This window comes from Schistocerca cancellata, chromosome 1 (assembly GCF_023864275.1).
Source record: "Schistocerca cancellata isolate TAMUIC-IGC-003103 chromosome 1, iqSchCanc2.1, whole genome shotgun sequence".
Lineage (NCBI taxonomy): Eukaryota > Metazoa > Arthropoda > Insecta > Orthoptera > Acrididae > Schistocerca > Schistocerca cancellata.
In genome coordinates this window covers 349,281,732-349,300,067 of record NC_064626.1, presented here as the reverse complement: position 1 = coordinate 349,300,067, position 18,336 = coordinate 349,281,732, and the positions used below count along the sequence as shown (strand labels likewise).

The 18,336-nt window shown below is 40.1% G+C and overlaps 1 protein-coding gene across 1 annotated transcript in view; it reads right to left on the bottom strand.

Annotated features, from left to right (window-relative positions):
* The window catches only part of LOC126173816 (oxysterol-binding protein-related protein 1-like), a 419,616-nt gene that overhangs the window by 79,320 nt on the left and 321,960 nt on the right, over window positions 1-18,336 (bottom strand). The window contains exons 15-16 of the mRNA XM_049920986.1: window positions 11,126-11,235; window positions 10,856-11,014 (exon numbers count right to left, since the gene is read on the bottom strand). Coding sequence (XP_049776943.1) covers window positions 10,856-11,014; window positions 11,126-11,235 — 269 coding nt within the window. The remainder of the gene's footprint in view (window positions 1-10,855; window positions 11,015-11,125; window positions 11,236-18,336) is intronic.

Sequence of the window (18,336 nt, the reverse complement as noted above, 5' to 3'; positions counted from 1 at the left end):
CAATCTAGCAGATCATGACACCAGATGAGATCATTATAATCATTTTTTATTCTATATAAATCACTCACACCATTCAAGCCAATCTTCTAAGATTATTGTTCCAGCAAATATTATCGTGCACTTATTTTTCAGGGCCTAATTACAATAATTATGTCCACCTCACCCCCTCCAATAGCTACAAGCAACTACTGTAATAAAGCCAGCAGGTTCAAGTCCCTGCTTCTATTGTAAAGTTTCTATAATTCTCTTCTGTGACTATCTAAATAGATGACAACAGCACTTGTTTTATGATCCCAAATGTATTGTCTTATTTTATTTTCATTCATTCGCATTTCACATACAATTCATCATTTGGAGGGATTATCAGTCATAGCCCTTCTCGCCTCCCACACTTCCCTCTTATGTTCACACTCCTCTGGAAAATTAGTGTAACAACATTTAATAACACTCAAGAGTGGAATTTCTCATACTTCAATTACAATGACTGAGCTTCCTCTAGTAATAAAGATGTAATTTTGTTTTTGTTGTCATTTAACATGTAACTCTGGTGATTCGCACACTTCATACTTTCTGTCTTGGATTAGTATTTGAATGTTTAACCAAAGCACATAACATCTTCAGTAGTATATATCTTACAGTAACATTGGTTTGAGTCAGTAATTACTGCCGATTTAGTCATAGCTTCAGTTTTTGATGTTATAGCAAAACACAGGAAGTTACATTCACAGTTTTGTAAGTTCATTTTTTGCTGTGATAAGGATATTGTGACAAGTAACAAACATTGGAAATATTACTTATAAAACTTATTTTTGAACAACCTTAAAAAATTATTATATGGTGATGTTTAGAGTACAAATTATTGTACAAATTAATTTGCAACATGAATGTAAAATGACATTCCACATCATGACGACCTTTCGTGCAAAATGATCCATGGAACACAAAAGTAGCTAACTAACTAACTAACTAATTATTATTTTTAGAGCTTCTACAATCAGTTGTGTCATTAGGTGTTGCCCCATTTGCACAATCACAGAAATATTGATTATTAGCTAAACATTGACAGTGTCTTCATGTTCTTGTGGAAAATATTTGAGTTCCTGAAAATCAGTCTAATTAGGCATATAATGTGAAAACACAGACATCGTCACACATTATTAGAAATATAGTGCCAATAAAGAAGTAGAAGTGGAAGATGCAACAAGAGAAAATCTACACTTTATGAGAATTTATTTGATCTATCATAACTTTAAATACAGACTTCCACAGCATACCAGTTGCAGAAACTTATGAAACATAACTGAAAGAACAAATTAATTCAGATGAGATTGTAAAGGCTCTGATAATTTATGGAAAGAAATTGCTCAGCTCTGTAAAATGATATTAAATCTGAGAAAAAAAAGAAAAAGCTCCTTAACGGGATGATGTACTGTGAAATATATGTCAGTTATTTTTTAAATCAACTGCCCTAACACGTGCACCATTTATTAAATCTATAAAACTATACATTGGTATTTAAAAAACTATCTGGACTGTTTATATTGTATTAATGATGAATTAGTTTCTAGCTGGGTTTTCAAAATTCTTTGTTACATTACCACTAAATTACAAGTATTTCTGATAACACCATGAGGAAGAAACAAATACTTATCAGCATTTGGTCTAACTGCCATGGCTGGGTATTGTTGGTGAGATACACCGAAGAAATTAACTGAAAATGAGCTAAGGTCAATGTTACTCAGCAAATAATGAGAAAAAGTAGACAGCATGCATATGAATAAATGACAAGTAACAAACAAAATTTGATACATTAGTAAGGTAAAACATTTAATGCCAATCTTAATGATACTTATTAAAATTATGAGTCTGTCTACCATTTTTTTTTTCAAAAACACAAATAACTTATGCTCTTTTCCCAGCCACCAGGTACCCATTACATGTATGATAAAAAGAAATTATACAAAAATCTATAGTTTTCTGTACAGAAATTTGAGAAAGATGGAGGAAGCAAAGGGTGAGGGGAATAGTTTCTGAAAAAATTGTGTTGCCACATTGTTAGAGAGCACTGTGTATTACATAATTTAGAACATGTAAGAATAACCTCTGGTGCCACATATGTCAATCCTGTATCTAATTAAACAGTAGAAGTAAAACTTCTTGCTGTCTATGCTGGTGTGAAAACCAGAATAATAGTTTATTCTGCACACTTTCACTCACCTTTGTCTCAAACAATTAACTCCAGAATCTTGGACTATCCACCACAGTCAATGATGGGAATGCAGCCATATATAATTATCAATCACAAATAAAATAGCCTCTGGATGCTGGATGGTATTATAAATTTTTTATTGCATGATCAATTTCAGGAATTTCATTCCCATCTTCAGATGTACCTCAGGTGCACATCTAATCAATGTTTGGTATTATTCTCTCACTCACAGCTTACTGTCAACCTAATGCAATCATGCAAGCCCCACATCCACAACACCACACCTCAATCAACCATCCATTGGTCAAAAGCTATTTTATTTATAATTGCTATATTAACTCCTACGTTGATTCAATCCATGTGAGCATGGCATTTACTTAGCAGAAGTGAGCAGTAAGAATATTATGTGAAGTATGTAGCTAAATATCTATAGAGCACTCATTCAAAATCTAGGAATTATAATGTAAATGGATACATAAAAAATCTACTCATCAAGCAGCGGCAGGGGAACACACATGCAAAAGGATTTAACTTTTACAAGCTTTCAGAGCCAGTGGTCCCTTCTTCTGGCAGAAAAATTGAAAGGGAACGAATAGCGGCAAAGGAAAAGGACTGGATAGGTTTAGGGAAAGAGATATAGTTCAGAAGAGTCACCCACAACCCCTGGTCAGGGGAGATTTACCGGATGCAATCAGATGGAAAGACTGAGTTCATTGTTATAAAATCTATGAATTCTTACATTCAACTTTCCAGCACCTTTATACTCTAACACAATTTGTTGCTAACAACAAAAATCCATTACAAATAAAATACGGTTTACACACACACACACACACACACACACACACACACACACACACACACACACACAGTACTAAACAGGATATAATTTCCAAATCAACTTTTCCTTGTCTGGAGTTCAGATTTATATTTCACATTTCAATACAGAAGTCTTCAACAAACTCACCTCATCTCAGAAAAAATTTCAAAAGAAAATTACATGTACCGTACTAGTAACTCCAGCACCTTTTTCTTTTTTTTTTAGATTTAAGCATTGAGGAGACCTATTTGCTGCATGACAAATGGCAGTGTTTACTGTAGACAGGTGGCTGTACTCACAGTACGTAGATAACAGTTATCATTTGATTTATATCAATGTCATTATTTAGACTTTAGGAAGCAAACAGCAGCAATTTAATGTAACTAAAGAAACAACACCTCCAACCTTTTTTCCTTGCAATTTTACTATGTTAAATAGATAGAGTATACAAAAATTCTTCACAGCAGTATAACAGTAGTTAAATATTAATGCAGTTCCCTACAGTTGCTCCTCTATGACCATGTATATTTTCACTTGTCGCTTCTTTCTTATTAATCAGGCTGCAAACAGTCATGTATTTATACATATGTGAGCTGTGATAAAAAACAGAAGCTGGATGTCAAAATACAGTGTTTACATATTTTTTTTCTATTTCTGTTCACTGCTCAGCCATTCCTGTACATGGTGAGCAATTGTCTTTTCGCCTTGTGTTTTCCCTTTATTGGACTGTAAACTGTATTTTATATAATTGCTTATGATCCCATGCAATCAGTGCACAATCAGCTTTATGTTATATGACAATTTTAGTAGAACAAATTAACCTCTGACCAATTAATTACATTCTTCATTTATTCATTCATCCAAAAAATCTTTCCACATTGTGGGACACGGAACAAACACAAAACAAAACAGTAACAGAACATAGTAAAAATACATTACTATTTTAACAGATACATAAAAATTTTAGCTTAATCCACAAAAGAGCTTGCATTACTTGCAGTAGCTGCACTGTCTTGTTTCTAGTCTCTTGTATCTCAAATGTTCAAAAAATTCTGCTACTGAATAGAAGCAATAATCCAATAAGAGTGCCATTAAGGTTTCACAAAAGAGTGTGAATGATGATATGATTTTCACCTTATGTGGGAGACTATTGTAAATTTGTGTACCACTGTTTATTGTGGAACTTTTATTGGCTAATGTCCTTACTGCCTGGACATGAAGCTTTACTTTTTGTCTTCTATCATGCTTATGGATATTAAAATTTTCATTTGTCTTTTAAGTTCTTTCTAACACACTTACATATTTCTAGTATGTACATACAGGGAAGTGAGAGGATTGATGACTTTTGACAGAGGGGTTTGAAAGAATATGTGGTGTTGATAGTTATGATGCCACAATGTAGGTGCACACTCTCATAAGTTGGCACTATGAGAGAAGACTAACTACGCCGACCACAGCACCCTCTGGCTGACACTGTGGAGCTCAGGGAGTGCTGCCTGGATTTCGCCCATTTATTATCAAGAGCAGATAGCCTGAAGATGTCACTTCTACTACCGAGTGGGCTAACTGGCTACTGAGGCTTTGTATTAGTTACGTACAGATAAAGTTTGGGCACACCTACGTGCTCATCCTAGCCAAAGATAAGTATGCATTTGCTATTTACTTGTGATTTTGACTCTACTAAAAGTGTTAAAGTTACATGCAATACCGAAGTGCTTCACCTCTCCTGCTCCTACTCGCTTCCTTCACTCTCAGCCTATATTACAGAAGCAGTTCACAGGAGCAGACCCATGCACCGCATATCCAGGCAGGACAAAAAAAAAAGTGGCAACGAGGATGGGATGAATTTTTTTTTCTCCTCTTACCTATGTTTCTTTGCTCGGAATTTCTTTATCTTTTTTGTGCTATCTCTATGTGTCTGAGTGAATGTGCACTCCCACCCTTTGCTCTAAGAAATAATTTTGTATCAATGATGGCTTCACAACAGGAACAGGCTTCACTGTCCGATATTGTACGGTTTCAGGCTCAGCAAATGATGCAGCTGTTTGCTGCTGTGAATGGACTTGTCACACTACAAACTGCAGCTTCCTCAGCACCTCTGACCCCCCCCCTGCCTGTGCCGCATGAAAGGGCATGTGCTATCTGTGTGTCATAAGAGACACTCTAATTCTCAGACTGTTTCATGTTCGCATTACTCGTGTGGGCATCACCACAATGGAAACCACCTTGATCATAGTTCCAATCATCAGCCTATGGACATTAATGCCATTTTCTAAAGCCTTCTGCTTCACGTGCTTCTACAGCTCGAAGTGTGCATGAACAAATTTTGCCAGACGCTTCCTGTCACATTCAGCATGATTCGAATAAACTTTTTGTGACATTGAACATTTGTGGACGTTCTGTTTGCATGGAGCTGGACACTGGTGCATCTGTTTCTTTACTCAACAGATCAACGTACGACTTGCTTGGTTTGCCCCCGCTTCGTCATTCACATTCCACGCTGACTACATTTACTGGACAGGAAATCTCAATGCTAGGGGTGTGTAGTTTGCAAGCCACGTATAGTGCGATGACAAAAACTGTGTCTTTTCATGTGCGTCACTCTAGTAATGCTCCGAACATTTTTGGCACGCACGCATTTGAATTTTTTGACCTCACAATTCAGAACAATGTACTTTGCATCAACGCTCATGACCATGCAGACAGTGTGGCCGCACTATGCGATGATTTTGCTGAACTCTTTTCTGAGGGCCTTGGTTGTGCCACAGACTTTGCAGTGCATATTTTCGTTAGAGACAATGTCATCCCTATTTTCCAGCACGCGCATCTGGTACTGCATGCACAGTGCGACGCCGTAGCTACTGAACTTCAGCATTTGCAAGACAGTGGTGTCATTGAACCTGTTTCTGCTTCGCAATGGACTTCGCCTATAGTCTGCGTGAAAAAACCAAATGGTTGTCTCTGCATTTGTGCTGCCTTTAAGTTCTACAGCCAATCCCCAGACAGTGGTATTTACGTTTCCCTTACCGCATCCTGAAGACATTTTTGTTAAGCTTGGTGCGGGTAAATTCTTTTGCACAATTGACTTGTGGGACGCGCACTTTCAACAGTCGTGGCAATATTTTGTGATCAACACCCATCTTGGATTTTTCAAGTTTCGCCACCTTCCATTTGGTTGTGCTTCAGCTCCTGCTATTTTTCAGTCTTACTTGCAGCAGTTATGTGCCACTGTCCCTGGTTGTTCCAATTATCTGGACAATATTGTGGTATCAGGTCGCATCCCTGACAAACATCTGCAGAATTTGTGTGCCTTATTTACTGTACTTTGGCAGGCAGGACTCAAGTGTAACAAAGACAAGTGCAATTTTTTTAAAACTGAGATTCGGTATTTAGGGCATATGATTAACGGACAGGGTATCCACCCCTCACCATCACATCTCTGTGCGATTAGGGACTTGCCAGCACCCAGAAACTTGAAAGAACTTCAGTCTGGGTTAGGCAAAATTACATATTATATTCGGTTTATACCAAACGGCGCAGATCGCAGCACCTTTGCATCGCCTTCAGCGTAAGAACGTTCCTTTTGTTTGGTCTTCGGAATGTGACGCTGCTTTCCACAAGCTCAAATCTGCTTTGTTGAGTTATCACTGTTTGATTCCGTTCAATCCCTCCAAATAAGTTGTTTCGGCTGTCGATGCAGCTTCTCACAACATCAGAGTGGCTCTCTCACACCGCATTAATTCTGTTGATCACCCAATCGCTTTTGCATCTAAATTGTTCAATTCTGCCCAGCAAAACTAATCTCAAATTGAGAAAGAGGCTTTAGCTATTGTATAAGGCGTGACCAAGTTTCATGATTTTTTGTACTGTCACAAGTTCTACTTGGTCACCAACCATAAGCCTTTGACATCCTTGTTTCACCCGTCCAAGCCAGTTCCAGTCTGTAGTGCACAAAAGTTGCAATGTTGGTCTTTGTTTTTGTCTAACTAATTTTGTTTCAGACTACGGCCCAGTATGGCAATGCCGATGATTTGTCTCGTCTACCTATTGGTCCTGATGAAGTGTTTGATTCTTCCGAATTGTCATGCACGTTCATTGATTTGGAAGACAAGGATTTCGCTGATGGTTTTCGGTGGATTTTTGTTGCATTGTTTCCGTGACAGTTGCTGATGCTTCTTTGCAGATTGTTTTGCAGTGTATTCCTACTCAATGGCCTCTATCTGCTAAGCAGATTAGTGATCCCCTTGTTCGGCGTTACTTTACGCAACGTCACAACTTGTCTGTACACCACAGTGTTATTTTGTTATGAACTGACAATTATCAGTCTTGTGTGGTTGTACCTCGTTCTTTGCAGTCAGATATCCTCCACTTACTGTATGCTGGTCATTGGGGTATAGTGAGGACGAAGCAATTAGCGCGTCATCACTGCACTTGGGTCGGTATTGATAACCAAATTGAGAATTTTCTTGCTAATTGCCGCTCTTTCATGGAGCACCAATCTGCTCCCCACCAGTGCTTCTTTACATGGCCAACTCCTACTGCGCCTTGGCAGCATGTTCATATGATTTTTTGGGTCCTTTCTGGGACACCCGCTGGTTGATAGTCATACATGCTTACAGCAACTTTCTTTTTGTTGTACCTATGTCTTCTACCACATCTACCTGTACTCTTCGGACTTTGACATCTATTTTTTGTATTGAGAGCCTTCCTGAAGTCATTGTCTCTGACAATGGCCCCCAGTTTGTGCCCTCCGAGTTTTAAGTGTTCTGCGCTGCTAATGGAATTCGCCATCTGACCTCAGCCCCATTCCACCCCAGTCGAACGGCAAGGCTGAACACTTTGTGCATATATTTAAGTCGCAGATGAACAAGTTGCATGCCACGCACTCTTGCAAGCAAGTGCAATGGACTTTCCTTGCTTCATATTCTTCCCAGTCATGTGGCGCCCGTTCCCCAGTGGAACGGCTACATGACCGCGCACATCGGTCGCTATTGCAGCTGTTGCACACGCTGCTGCGCGCTCCCACTGCTTTGTCGCATTCTGGCTTGGTGCAGCATGATTTGGTTTTCTATCGTGTTTTCTCTGGCAGGCAGCACTGGGAGCACGGGCACATTCTTCGCCAGCTTGGCCACACCTTGTTTGTAATTTCTGGTCTCTCTGGCACTGTCAAGCGACACTGGCACCAGATCCGTTTGTGCCATCCTCTGTTTTCTGCCACTGGTTCTTTTCCGGCAGAACTGGATATTTCGCAGCTTCCGCCACCACAGCCCATGACTCCACCGACATTGCCTCCACTGCATGCGCCTACAGCACGGGTGCCCCTGCCTGCACTGCTGGTCCAGTCTGCTGCACTGGGCGGGCACCTCTCATCGCTGCCATGGCCCCACCTCCATCTGCCATCACCGTTGTGTTCCTCTGCAGTGCCAGAGTCGATGGCCGCTGAGGCTGACATCACACCGATGCTGTAATCGTCCATGGAGGCTGTTGCTCTGCCTCTTCATCTGAGCATATCCAGTGGTGGTGTGTGTCCCGATCAGGTTTTGCAAGGGGCGCTTTCCTTGCCCCTTGCGAGCAATTTAGGGCATGGGTGGGCAGCACATCCTGGCAGTTCAGCTGTCCATCCCCTCAAATTGCGCCGCCCCTGGGTCCCTCTCCTCAATGTCAGAAGCCCTATTCCATGTCGGTGCGCCGTTTCAGGGGAGAAGGGTGTGGCGTTGATAGTTATGATGCCACAATGTAGGGGCACACTCTCATAAGTTGGCACTACGAGAGAAGACTAACTACACCGACCGCAGTGCCCTCTGGCCAATGCTGTGGAGCTCAGGGAGTGCCGTATGGATTTCACCCATTTTTCATCAAGAGCAGATGGCCTGGAAATATTGCTTGCTATTGAGACTTTGTATTAGTTATTTTTAGATAAAGTTTGGACAGCAACGAGTATTTGTTAGTTTTGAGATTATACTGAACAGTCATCCTAACTTCACAGGATTAGACATGGACTATGGCTTCACACATATGTGCTCATCCTAGCCAAAGTTATGTATGCATTTGATATTTACTTGTGTTTTTGACTCTATTAAAAGTGTTAAAGTTACATGCAGCACCGAAGTGCTTCACCTATCCTACTCGTACGCGCTTCCTTCACTCTCGGCTTATATTACAGAAACAGTTCACAGGAGCAGACCCACGCACCACCTATCCAGGCAGGATACAAAAGAATATGTATATCTAGCATGTGGCATTGCTCTTACAGTTCTTTTCTCGGTTAGGAAAATGAGTGAACTAGGTGGTGTATTACCCCAGAATATAATTCTGTACAGTAGTATGCTATGGAATTGGGCAACGTAGCAGTAGACTATGACATATTTTATTTATTGTTTTATTTTTTAAATATATATGGTTATAATAGAAGGAAACATTCCACGTAGGTGTATATATATATATATATATATATATATATATATATATATATATATACACTTAAAAAGAAAGATGATGTGACTTACCAAATGAAAGTGCTGGCAGGTCGACAGACACACAAACGAACACAAACATACACACAAAATTCAAGCTTTCACAACAAACTGTTGCCTCATCAGGAAAGAGGGAAGGAGAGGGAAAGACGAAAGGATGTGGGTTTTAAGGGAGAGGGTAAGGAGTCATTCCAGTCCCGGGAGCGGAAAGACTTACCTTAGGGGGAAAAAAGGACGGGTATACACTCGCACACACACACATATCCATCCACACATATACAGACACAAGCAGACATATACAGAGACTCTCTGTATATGTCTGCTTGTGTCTGTATATGTGTGGATATATATATATAAAAAGAAAGATGATGAGACTTACCAAACAAAAGCGCTGGCAGGTCGATAGACACACAAACAAACACACAAAATTCAAGCTTTCGCAACCAACAGTTGCCTCTTTCCTGATGAGGCAACCGTTGGTTGCGAAAGCTTGAATTTTGTGTGTATGTTTGTGTGTCTATCGACCTGCCAGCGCTTTTGTTTGGCAAGTCTCATCATCTTTCTTTTTAGATATATTTTTTCCCACGTGGAATGTTTCCACGTATATATCTATATATACCTAAAAACAAAGATGATGTGACTTACCAAATGAAAGTGCCGGCAGGTCGACAGACACACAAACAAACACAAACATACACACAAAATTCTAGCTTTCGCAACCAACGGTTGCCTCGTCAGGAAAGAGGGAAGGAGAGGGAAAGATGAAAGGGTTTGGGTTTTAAGGGAGAGAAATGTCTGCTTGTGCCTGTGTATATGCGGATGGATATGTGTGTGTGTGCGAGTGTATACCTGTCCTTTTTTCCCCCTAAGGTAAGTCTTTCCGCTCCCGGGATTGGAATGACTCCTTACCCTCTCCCTTAAAACCCAAATCCTTTCGTCTTTCCCTCTATATAATAGAGGGAAACATTCCACGTGGGAAAAATATATTTGAAAAGAAAGATGATGAGACTTACCAAACAAAAGCGCTGGCAGGTCGATAGACACACAAACAAACACAAACATACACACAAAATTCTAGCTTTCGCAACCAACGGTTGCCTCGTCAGGAAAGAGGGAAGGAGAAGTGTGTGTGTGTGTGTGTGTGTGTGTGTGTGTGTGTGTGTGTGTGTGTGTATGCCATCTGAAGTTATTTTTAAGTCATATGCCTAAAAACTTTTGTTTCCAGAGAAGATGACATTTTGTTGGAGTTTATTGTTACACTGGTGTTGCATGCACCTGTGAGACAGACTTTAATAATGCAACAAAGTCTGAGAGATAAGATATTAATATGATTACTATCAAAGATATACTCACCTAGGCAATTCTACAGTAACAACACCTTTCGGCTGGATTTCAACACTTTTTCCCCAGAATTTTAGTTTAGGATGTATGGACCCATGAAAAATGAAATCCTTAGAATCTGCATGAAAGGCAGAGACTGGAGGATGGTGGCTAACTTGCTCACAGATCACTCTGTAACAGAAGTAATGACTCTATAACAGAAGTAATGACTGATCAGTAACTGATTTAAAATAAATATTCTGCTTGTATTTGTGACAGAAGGATTGACTTTTACTAAAATACCTGTATCCATCTCTCTCCAACTCGTATGTTTCACCAAGCAGTGGATTGAATGGTTTGCCCAAACGTTCCCAATTAGACGCAAGTGCACTTACAGCAAACGCTGCCACATACTGAAAAATTAGTAATAAAATATGAATAGAAAATTAATCAAATTTTCATTCTCAGCAACTTGAAGCATGCATTTATTGTCTTGTGACAAATAATCCGGCATTTAAAGAGTGAGGTGCTTTTTCCCGGCAAGTGAAGAGTAAGACATTAAAACTATAGCCCTATCAGGATCCACTATATAATGAACAAGATATTTAATAAAATTATCAGCAACTGCAAAGAAAAATATTACATTTTAATTTGGCAAAGGAACAAGCTGGGTTCAGAAATTGATACACACAAAATATTTGTGAAAAGTGCAGCACAAGGAGAAGATAAGATTAAAATAAAATTTATTTCACATATTAGAGACTTGGCAATACACAAATGATTATAATTACAGAACTGTACATGGACTTAACCATAAAAATTCAGTATTGTGTGAAGCTGCCACCTGCTGCAATCAGAATCTGCAGACATCATTGCTTGGAGTTAAATAATGTCCAGAGGTGCTGCCACACAGTTTGTAGGCACATCCACAAAGCACTGACAGGAGTTGCAGGAGGGTCAAAACAAAGAAACTGCCAACTGAAGATATCCAAGACATATTTGATGAGGGACTTGTCTGGCAAATGAGCAGGCCAGGGTCATAGCAATACCTGCCTTTCTTTGAGAAGACCTGCATATTCCTCATCATGTGGGCAAACACTGTTACCCCGAAATAGAGCATTTAGAGCAGCCTGCACGAGGCCCAGCAGCCAGTGCCTTAGACTCTAAAACCTCCCTGAAGTAGTGGCTACTCTTCTAGTTGCCCTTAATGCTTATGAGATGAGATCACATTTTACAGTGAATGGCACCCCAAGCCAGTATATTTGGTATTTTTACTTCATGCCACTCAACAATCCAGCTTGCTCAACTGCATTCACCACAGAAAAATCTAACATGCACATGGCCATCAGTTAGGGTAACTTGAAGGATGACTCGTTTGAAGGCACACCATTTTGCCACTCAGCATGTCAGTGATGCTGTTCATGTGTCCTGGATCACCTGACGGGTTAGTGGTTTCCATTATCTTGAAGCCGACACAATGGCATACGTTCCACCAGTCCAGCCATCATCAGATGGCATCAAACCATCGATACAGATTTGTCCATGCATGTTGCAGAACTCTAATGTCAAGCCACCAGTGGGGATGAAGCTGTTCTGTTGCTTATGGCTATGTGGACAAGATGGCAGTCACTCCACATTGTTGTCACATTGTGTGTCCCAGTAACTGCTTATTATTGTGGATGACCCCCTTCTATCCACTGGTTCCACATATGTACCACTGTTGTGGCAGCATACCCTGAACAAGCCTCATTGCCACAGAATGACAAGACCATTTCCCAGAGGTCAATCATTCAGTCCAGTTCAAACTCACTCATATACTGATATTGAATGCTCTTTGACATCAGCGAGGCATACTGGCACTTGCTTGCATGTGTCCACTTTTTTTTGATGGCTCTATACCAACTGAGTGTGGCTTAAAACTGGCCTGTCCAGTCGCACAAAATAGATGTTTTGTGCCTTCATGCATGCCATCTCCCCGCAATATTAATCACTTTTTATTGTTACACTGTTGTACACATTCCCTGATTTTACAGTGCCTCAGGCCATTTCCTCTGGGTGCTGCAGTTTTCGCAAACAGCACAGTATCATAATTAATGATAAGCAAGTTGGAAAAAAATATATATATCAAAGTAATGAGTATGAATTACCACTCTCTCTGTTACAGAAAAACACGTATGTAACATGACTGCTTTCAAAGTAGGCATTGCCCCTGATAGGATGACACGTTATGCACCTGTGCCTTCCCCTGGGATATGACCCACGTGGGCATGGGATTGGGAGCATTGCTGCCTGCAAAAATTTGTGTGAGATGTGTCATGTCATAAGACCTACATTTATGCAGTAGGTTTACTGGAATCACAGGAAATTGCATCTAGACATGTTTGAGAAATGTGTAATGAACAAAAAATCTGTACTCTAAATTGCGAGGAGCTGGGAGCAAGTGCCACTCCTCCTCCCCCTTGCGAACATATATGTTTAGGAGCAGGTGTGATCAGGATGCATTACAATTTTGGGCAGATTATGTGGGTGGCAGAAAAACCACTTTGGGAGGATTTGGGGGAGGGGGAGGGGGGGGGGAGATCTATGACTCGGATGTTCCTCATTTCTGAGCAGGATAATAAATAGCCAAAACCCTGGTGAAGAATATATTAAGTTGTTCCAGTCTGACATAATACTGGGTGATGATTTGGGTGGGCAGGGGGTGCTTCTTTTCTGGGGATGATCAGAGGACTATCAAGTGTGGATATGACATGGCAAATCTAATTGAAGGCTATGTTTAGGAGGTAATGCCTGTCTGTGAAGGCCTTAGTCGTTCAGCATAGTTGGCAGGGGCTTGTTCACCACTGGAGGTCTACCATACAGGGTTGGCCAAACTCTACGGGAGATACTTTTTAGTGTGGAATGAATGGCAGCTATAAAACTCCAGGTACAGTTGTCAGTTAGTGAGCATGATATGGACAGATGTTTGGATGGAGCCATTGTAACAGTGGAGATTAACATACACAACCTGATCTCAGTCAATGGTACACTACCTTGTGTCAGAGGAGTCTTAAGCATTCTGCTACCAAAATGGTATTCAAATCTGACCATTTGGCATCTAATGTGTCAGTCAAGCAGTTGGTGAGGACATATAAATCACAACTGAATGGAACTGAATAGGACAGCCTCAGAGGTCCCTAGAGAGTAAAATCTATCTCATCTTTTGGCTTTTTACTGAGAAACTCCAATAAATGTGCTTAGTCTGGCTGAGGTGCTGCATGGCCATATGCCTTGTGGCCTCTTTGAACTATTGGACTCAAAGTCACAGTCCCTCACACAAGGGCCATGCCATGGTATCAGAAAGATTCCACTGTCTAGGCACACTTTTTCGGGTGGACATCAGGCTGGCTGCAAGACATAGTGGTGGAAAATAAGTGCCAACAACTTTATATTGTGGCAGAGAGTCAGCAGCAGGTGATGCAGCACACTAACCAGTTACAGCTTTGTCAGACAGAGCAAAGGGCATCACATTCAAGTCCTAATGGCAACATTCATGCAGGCAAAGGAACCAATCACACACAGCTCCAAGCACGAGGTGGCACCCACCAATGTTCCCACAACCTGTGCACTACTCACCATCTAATTGTGCCCTTGCCCTGTACAACCAGTCATCCACAAAAAATAATTGCGTAGGAAGGTATCATGACCTTTTGGAGATGGAGTACCTCACTAACAGCTGCTGTCCACCCAGTCCTCATCCGTCCTCTACGGTGACCCTCAGGTTGAGTATCAGCCTGTCACCACCCCCAGCATTGCCCTTGATGTGCCATCAGAGAACACCCACGAGGAACCTCTGGAGGAGATCCTGTCATCTCCCATACCTTGACTCTCCTACTCTGGTACAGATCTGGGCATTTTTGACCCTACATGCCTCTTAAAGGGGAGAGGGATTTGGTATTCCTGCCAGATGCTGGCATGTCAGATGAGGAGTTGTACATGTTTGAGAGTCAGAGTGATCTGCAACTCTGCCATGAGCAGCATGAGAGTTGCATACACTGGGCAGTACATGTGGAATCTTAACCCTTCTGGTTTGACTGTGCTGATTCTGAAATCAGTCACTTGCTGGCTTCAGCCTGAGCTCTTGTTTAAATGGCCTACAGTCGTGGGCTTTCCGTTTGTGAATTCTTCGAACAGTTGTGCTCTCTGACTTACGCATTTCTCCCTGGCTTTTGGAATATCTGCTCGCAAAGTTAGGTTGATGCTGAATGTTTGTTCATGGACACCAGGCACCATGGTTCCCTTGCACATTTTCGAACATTTACAAAATGCTACCATCTTGTTACTCAAGACATAGCAAACATTATATGTCATTTCTAATTTTTGCGTCAGCTTTAATTATACTTGAGAAGTTAGTAAGAGGACTACGTCCACTTGCTGTATATTAAATAAAAGATAGTTCACTTATTAGCTTGTGAGAAAAACAATTGGTCAACATTGTCTTACCAGCATCCATCATCTTGCAATCCTTCATAACAATTGTGATTCACTGTCACATGGACTGGAAAAGTTTCTGGATGTAGATTAAAGCAATCTCCAACCATTCTTTCCATTAACGCTTGTACAACTTGGCCACAATATGTGGATTTCAAACCTGGCATATGGAGTATTGCACCATAAAGTCCCACAGGGTTTTCAGTGTTGGTTCAAATTTGGGGTCGTTGTGAGCTATTCCAGATGTGTGTTTGCCCCTAATTATTTATCATACCAAGCAACATCATCATTTTTAATCTGATGTCAGAACACTAGTTTCTTGGAAAAGAAAGCTGATAATATTACCAACTTCGTAAAGATGAGAAGCAAACAGTATAATCTGTTTATCCAGTAGTTTAATATAGCCATTCTGGATCAATTTCTATGCTATTTCAACCAATAGAGCAATTTTAATTTAACTGGAAATAACCCAACACAGTATCCACCAGCTTACATTAACTTTAGCAAACAGTCCTCGACTCATTGTAACAGCTGTCTCTGCCATTGTGAATAGGAGTTTAAAAAAACTTACTAACTGCAGGTGCAGTGTTCAGTTTATACAGGCATAGAAGCACAATATGGAACCTTTCAGAGAGGTTCCAGACACTGCTGTCCCACTTATGTAAGTAAAACACTGTGCCAGCCTTGGCAGTCAGGAGTTTCATTCTCTCCTCACTTTGATGACCAAGACGGCTGTTGAAATCTCAAGTACTGTTGAAATCTCAAGTATTTTCTTTGAAATAATGTGACTTGAAAACTGAGAGGATGTTACTCAGTCATGTGACTGCAAAAGAATCAAAGGACACTTAGTCCAATGTGGTTATCTTTCATCTGCAATGTCAAAATTAATTCCATGTCAGGGTAATCTACCATTACTAGTAAAAATTGTAGCACAGTCCTTTGTGACACATCTGAAAAATCTGACTTTTTTTCACACACGATGCTAGATAGTGTGGTGATACATACCACTCCAGAAGAGTGATATATATTCCTACATCTCCTTACCATCGTATGACACACATGAATGAAAATTATAATACAAGATGTCATCTGTAAAAGTGCAGATATTGTGTGGGTTGTTATTTTTTATTTCCACGTGGCAAGTCAAATGCCTTCACCATGGGACAATGATCGCAGCAGCTGTGTAGGAGGAAATACCTGCCTGAACACTGAAACAGAAGTTCCAGAGAGCACTGGCCTGCTCTGATTTATGAACAGAATTCCTAAGAAAATGTATATACATCCATGAACAATAGTGATTAAGTAATGCAAAAATATGAGATGTTCTTTTAAGACTCATTCTGTGACTGTCCTTGAGCACTGATGGAAGACCTTGTTATAATTTGTTTGGTGATGTGCATTTGATAAGTTGATACATAAGTTATTAATTAAAACTGGACTTCTTGTATATTTGATAGAAGTATAAAAATATGGTTTACCTTTCCTTAACAACAACACAAGTACCAATGGAGCAGGGCTCCAAGAAGAATCAAAGGACTTATGATGAAGGATAAAAAGTAAGAACAACAAAATTAATATTTCCACATCATCACACCACAATACACAGGAATGCAACCAATCACATTTTGCCATTCCATCTTAACAGTCTTGCACCTTGACAAACAACGCAACTGTTGCACTGCACCTCTCATCTGCAGATAGTCTAAACACAAGTCAATATATTTCAAGCAGTTGACCCCACTCCATTCATTACATAGCATAAGGAAGCTCCACATCCAAATTACTGTCAGTTTTGAGACACCAGGTAACAAATCTGGTGTCTAATCAGCTTGTAAGTAACAACAGTGGGTCCAAGATCAATTTGTACAGAACTGTATATAACAGAGAAAAGGAGTATTTATTTACCAGCCATGGAAATGAGCACAACTGCAGCAAAGTAGACAGGCACAAATACTTTATATAATTGAAAACTCTAATTCTGAGAACTCTGAACTGGTTTCTTCAGCATGAGGGAGGGATATATATAGGAAATGAGAAGACAGAACAAAAGGTACAAAGTGTTGCATAAAATGAAACAGCACTCCATGCAATGGATTAGGAAATTCAAGTTGAGTGGAGACATACACAGTCATGAACTCCAAGTCAACTGTGAAATTGCACATTACTAATGATAAGTGAAGGCCTCTATGAGGGCAAAGAACTGTCTGATAATATGAAGGTGGAGATCCAGTATTAGAGTTAGAGTTTAACAATAATTTGGAAGACTTGTGATCAAATAAAGTGGAAGGCATAAATAACATTTCTTCATAATTTCTAAAATCATTGGGTAAAGTGGCAAATAAACAACTATTCAAGTTGGCTTGCAAAGTACTTGTGTCTGGAGACATACCATCAGACTTTTGGAAAAGTATCAAAAGTTTAAGGATGGAAAAGTACCATCCTTAAACTCCTTCAGGTAGCAATAACAGATAGGTGCAAGAACTATCACACAATCATCTCAACATCTCTGCATACATGCTGCTGAAGAGATTAATATACAGAAGAACGAAAAAATTAAGGATATGTTATATGATGTGGGAAATAAAAGAATAGTTCAGAAATGAAATTAAAATTCAGAATGCATGGGTGTCAAGAATAAGATTTGGTGATGACATTGCTATTCTCAGTGAAAGTGATGAAGAATTGCAGGAACTACTGAATGTAATGAACACACTAATGAGCACCACCATGGACTGAGAGTAAACTGAAGAAAGAAAAAAGCAATGAGGAGAACCAGAAATGAGATTAGTAATAAACTTAAAAGCAGAATTGGGGACAACAAGGTAGACAGAGTGAATGTACTTTGCTACCTTGATAGCAAAATGACACATGATGGACAAAGCAAATAGGACACGAAAATCAGATTAACATAGGCAAAATGGCATTCCTGGCCAACAGAAGTCTACTTGCATAAAAGATATATCTTAATCCCGGAAAGAAATTAAGACCTGGTGATAAAGTGTTCCTTTCCTCTACATGACTGGTAAAGAGCACTGATTGTCTTC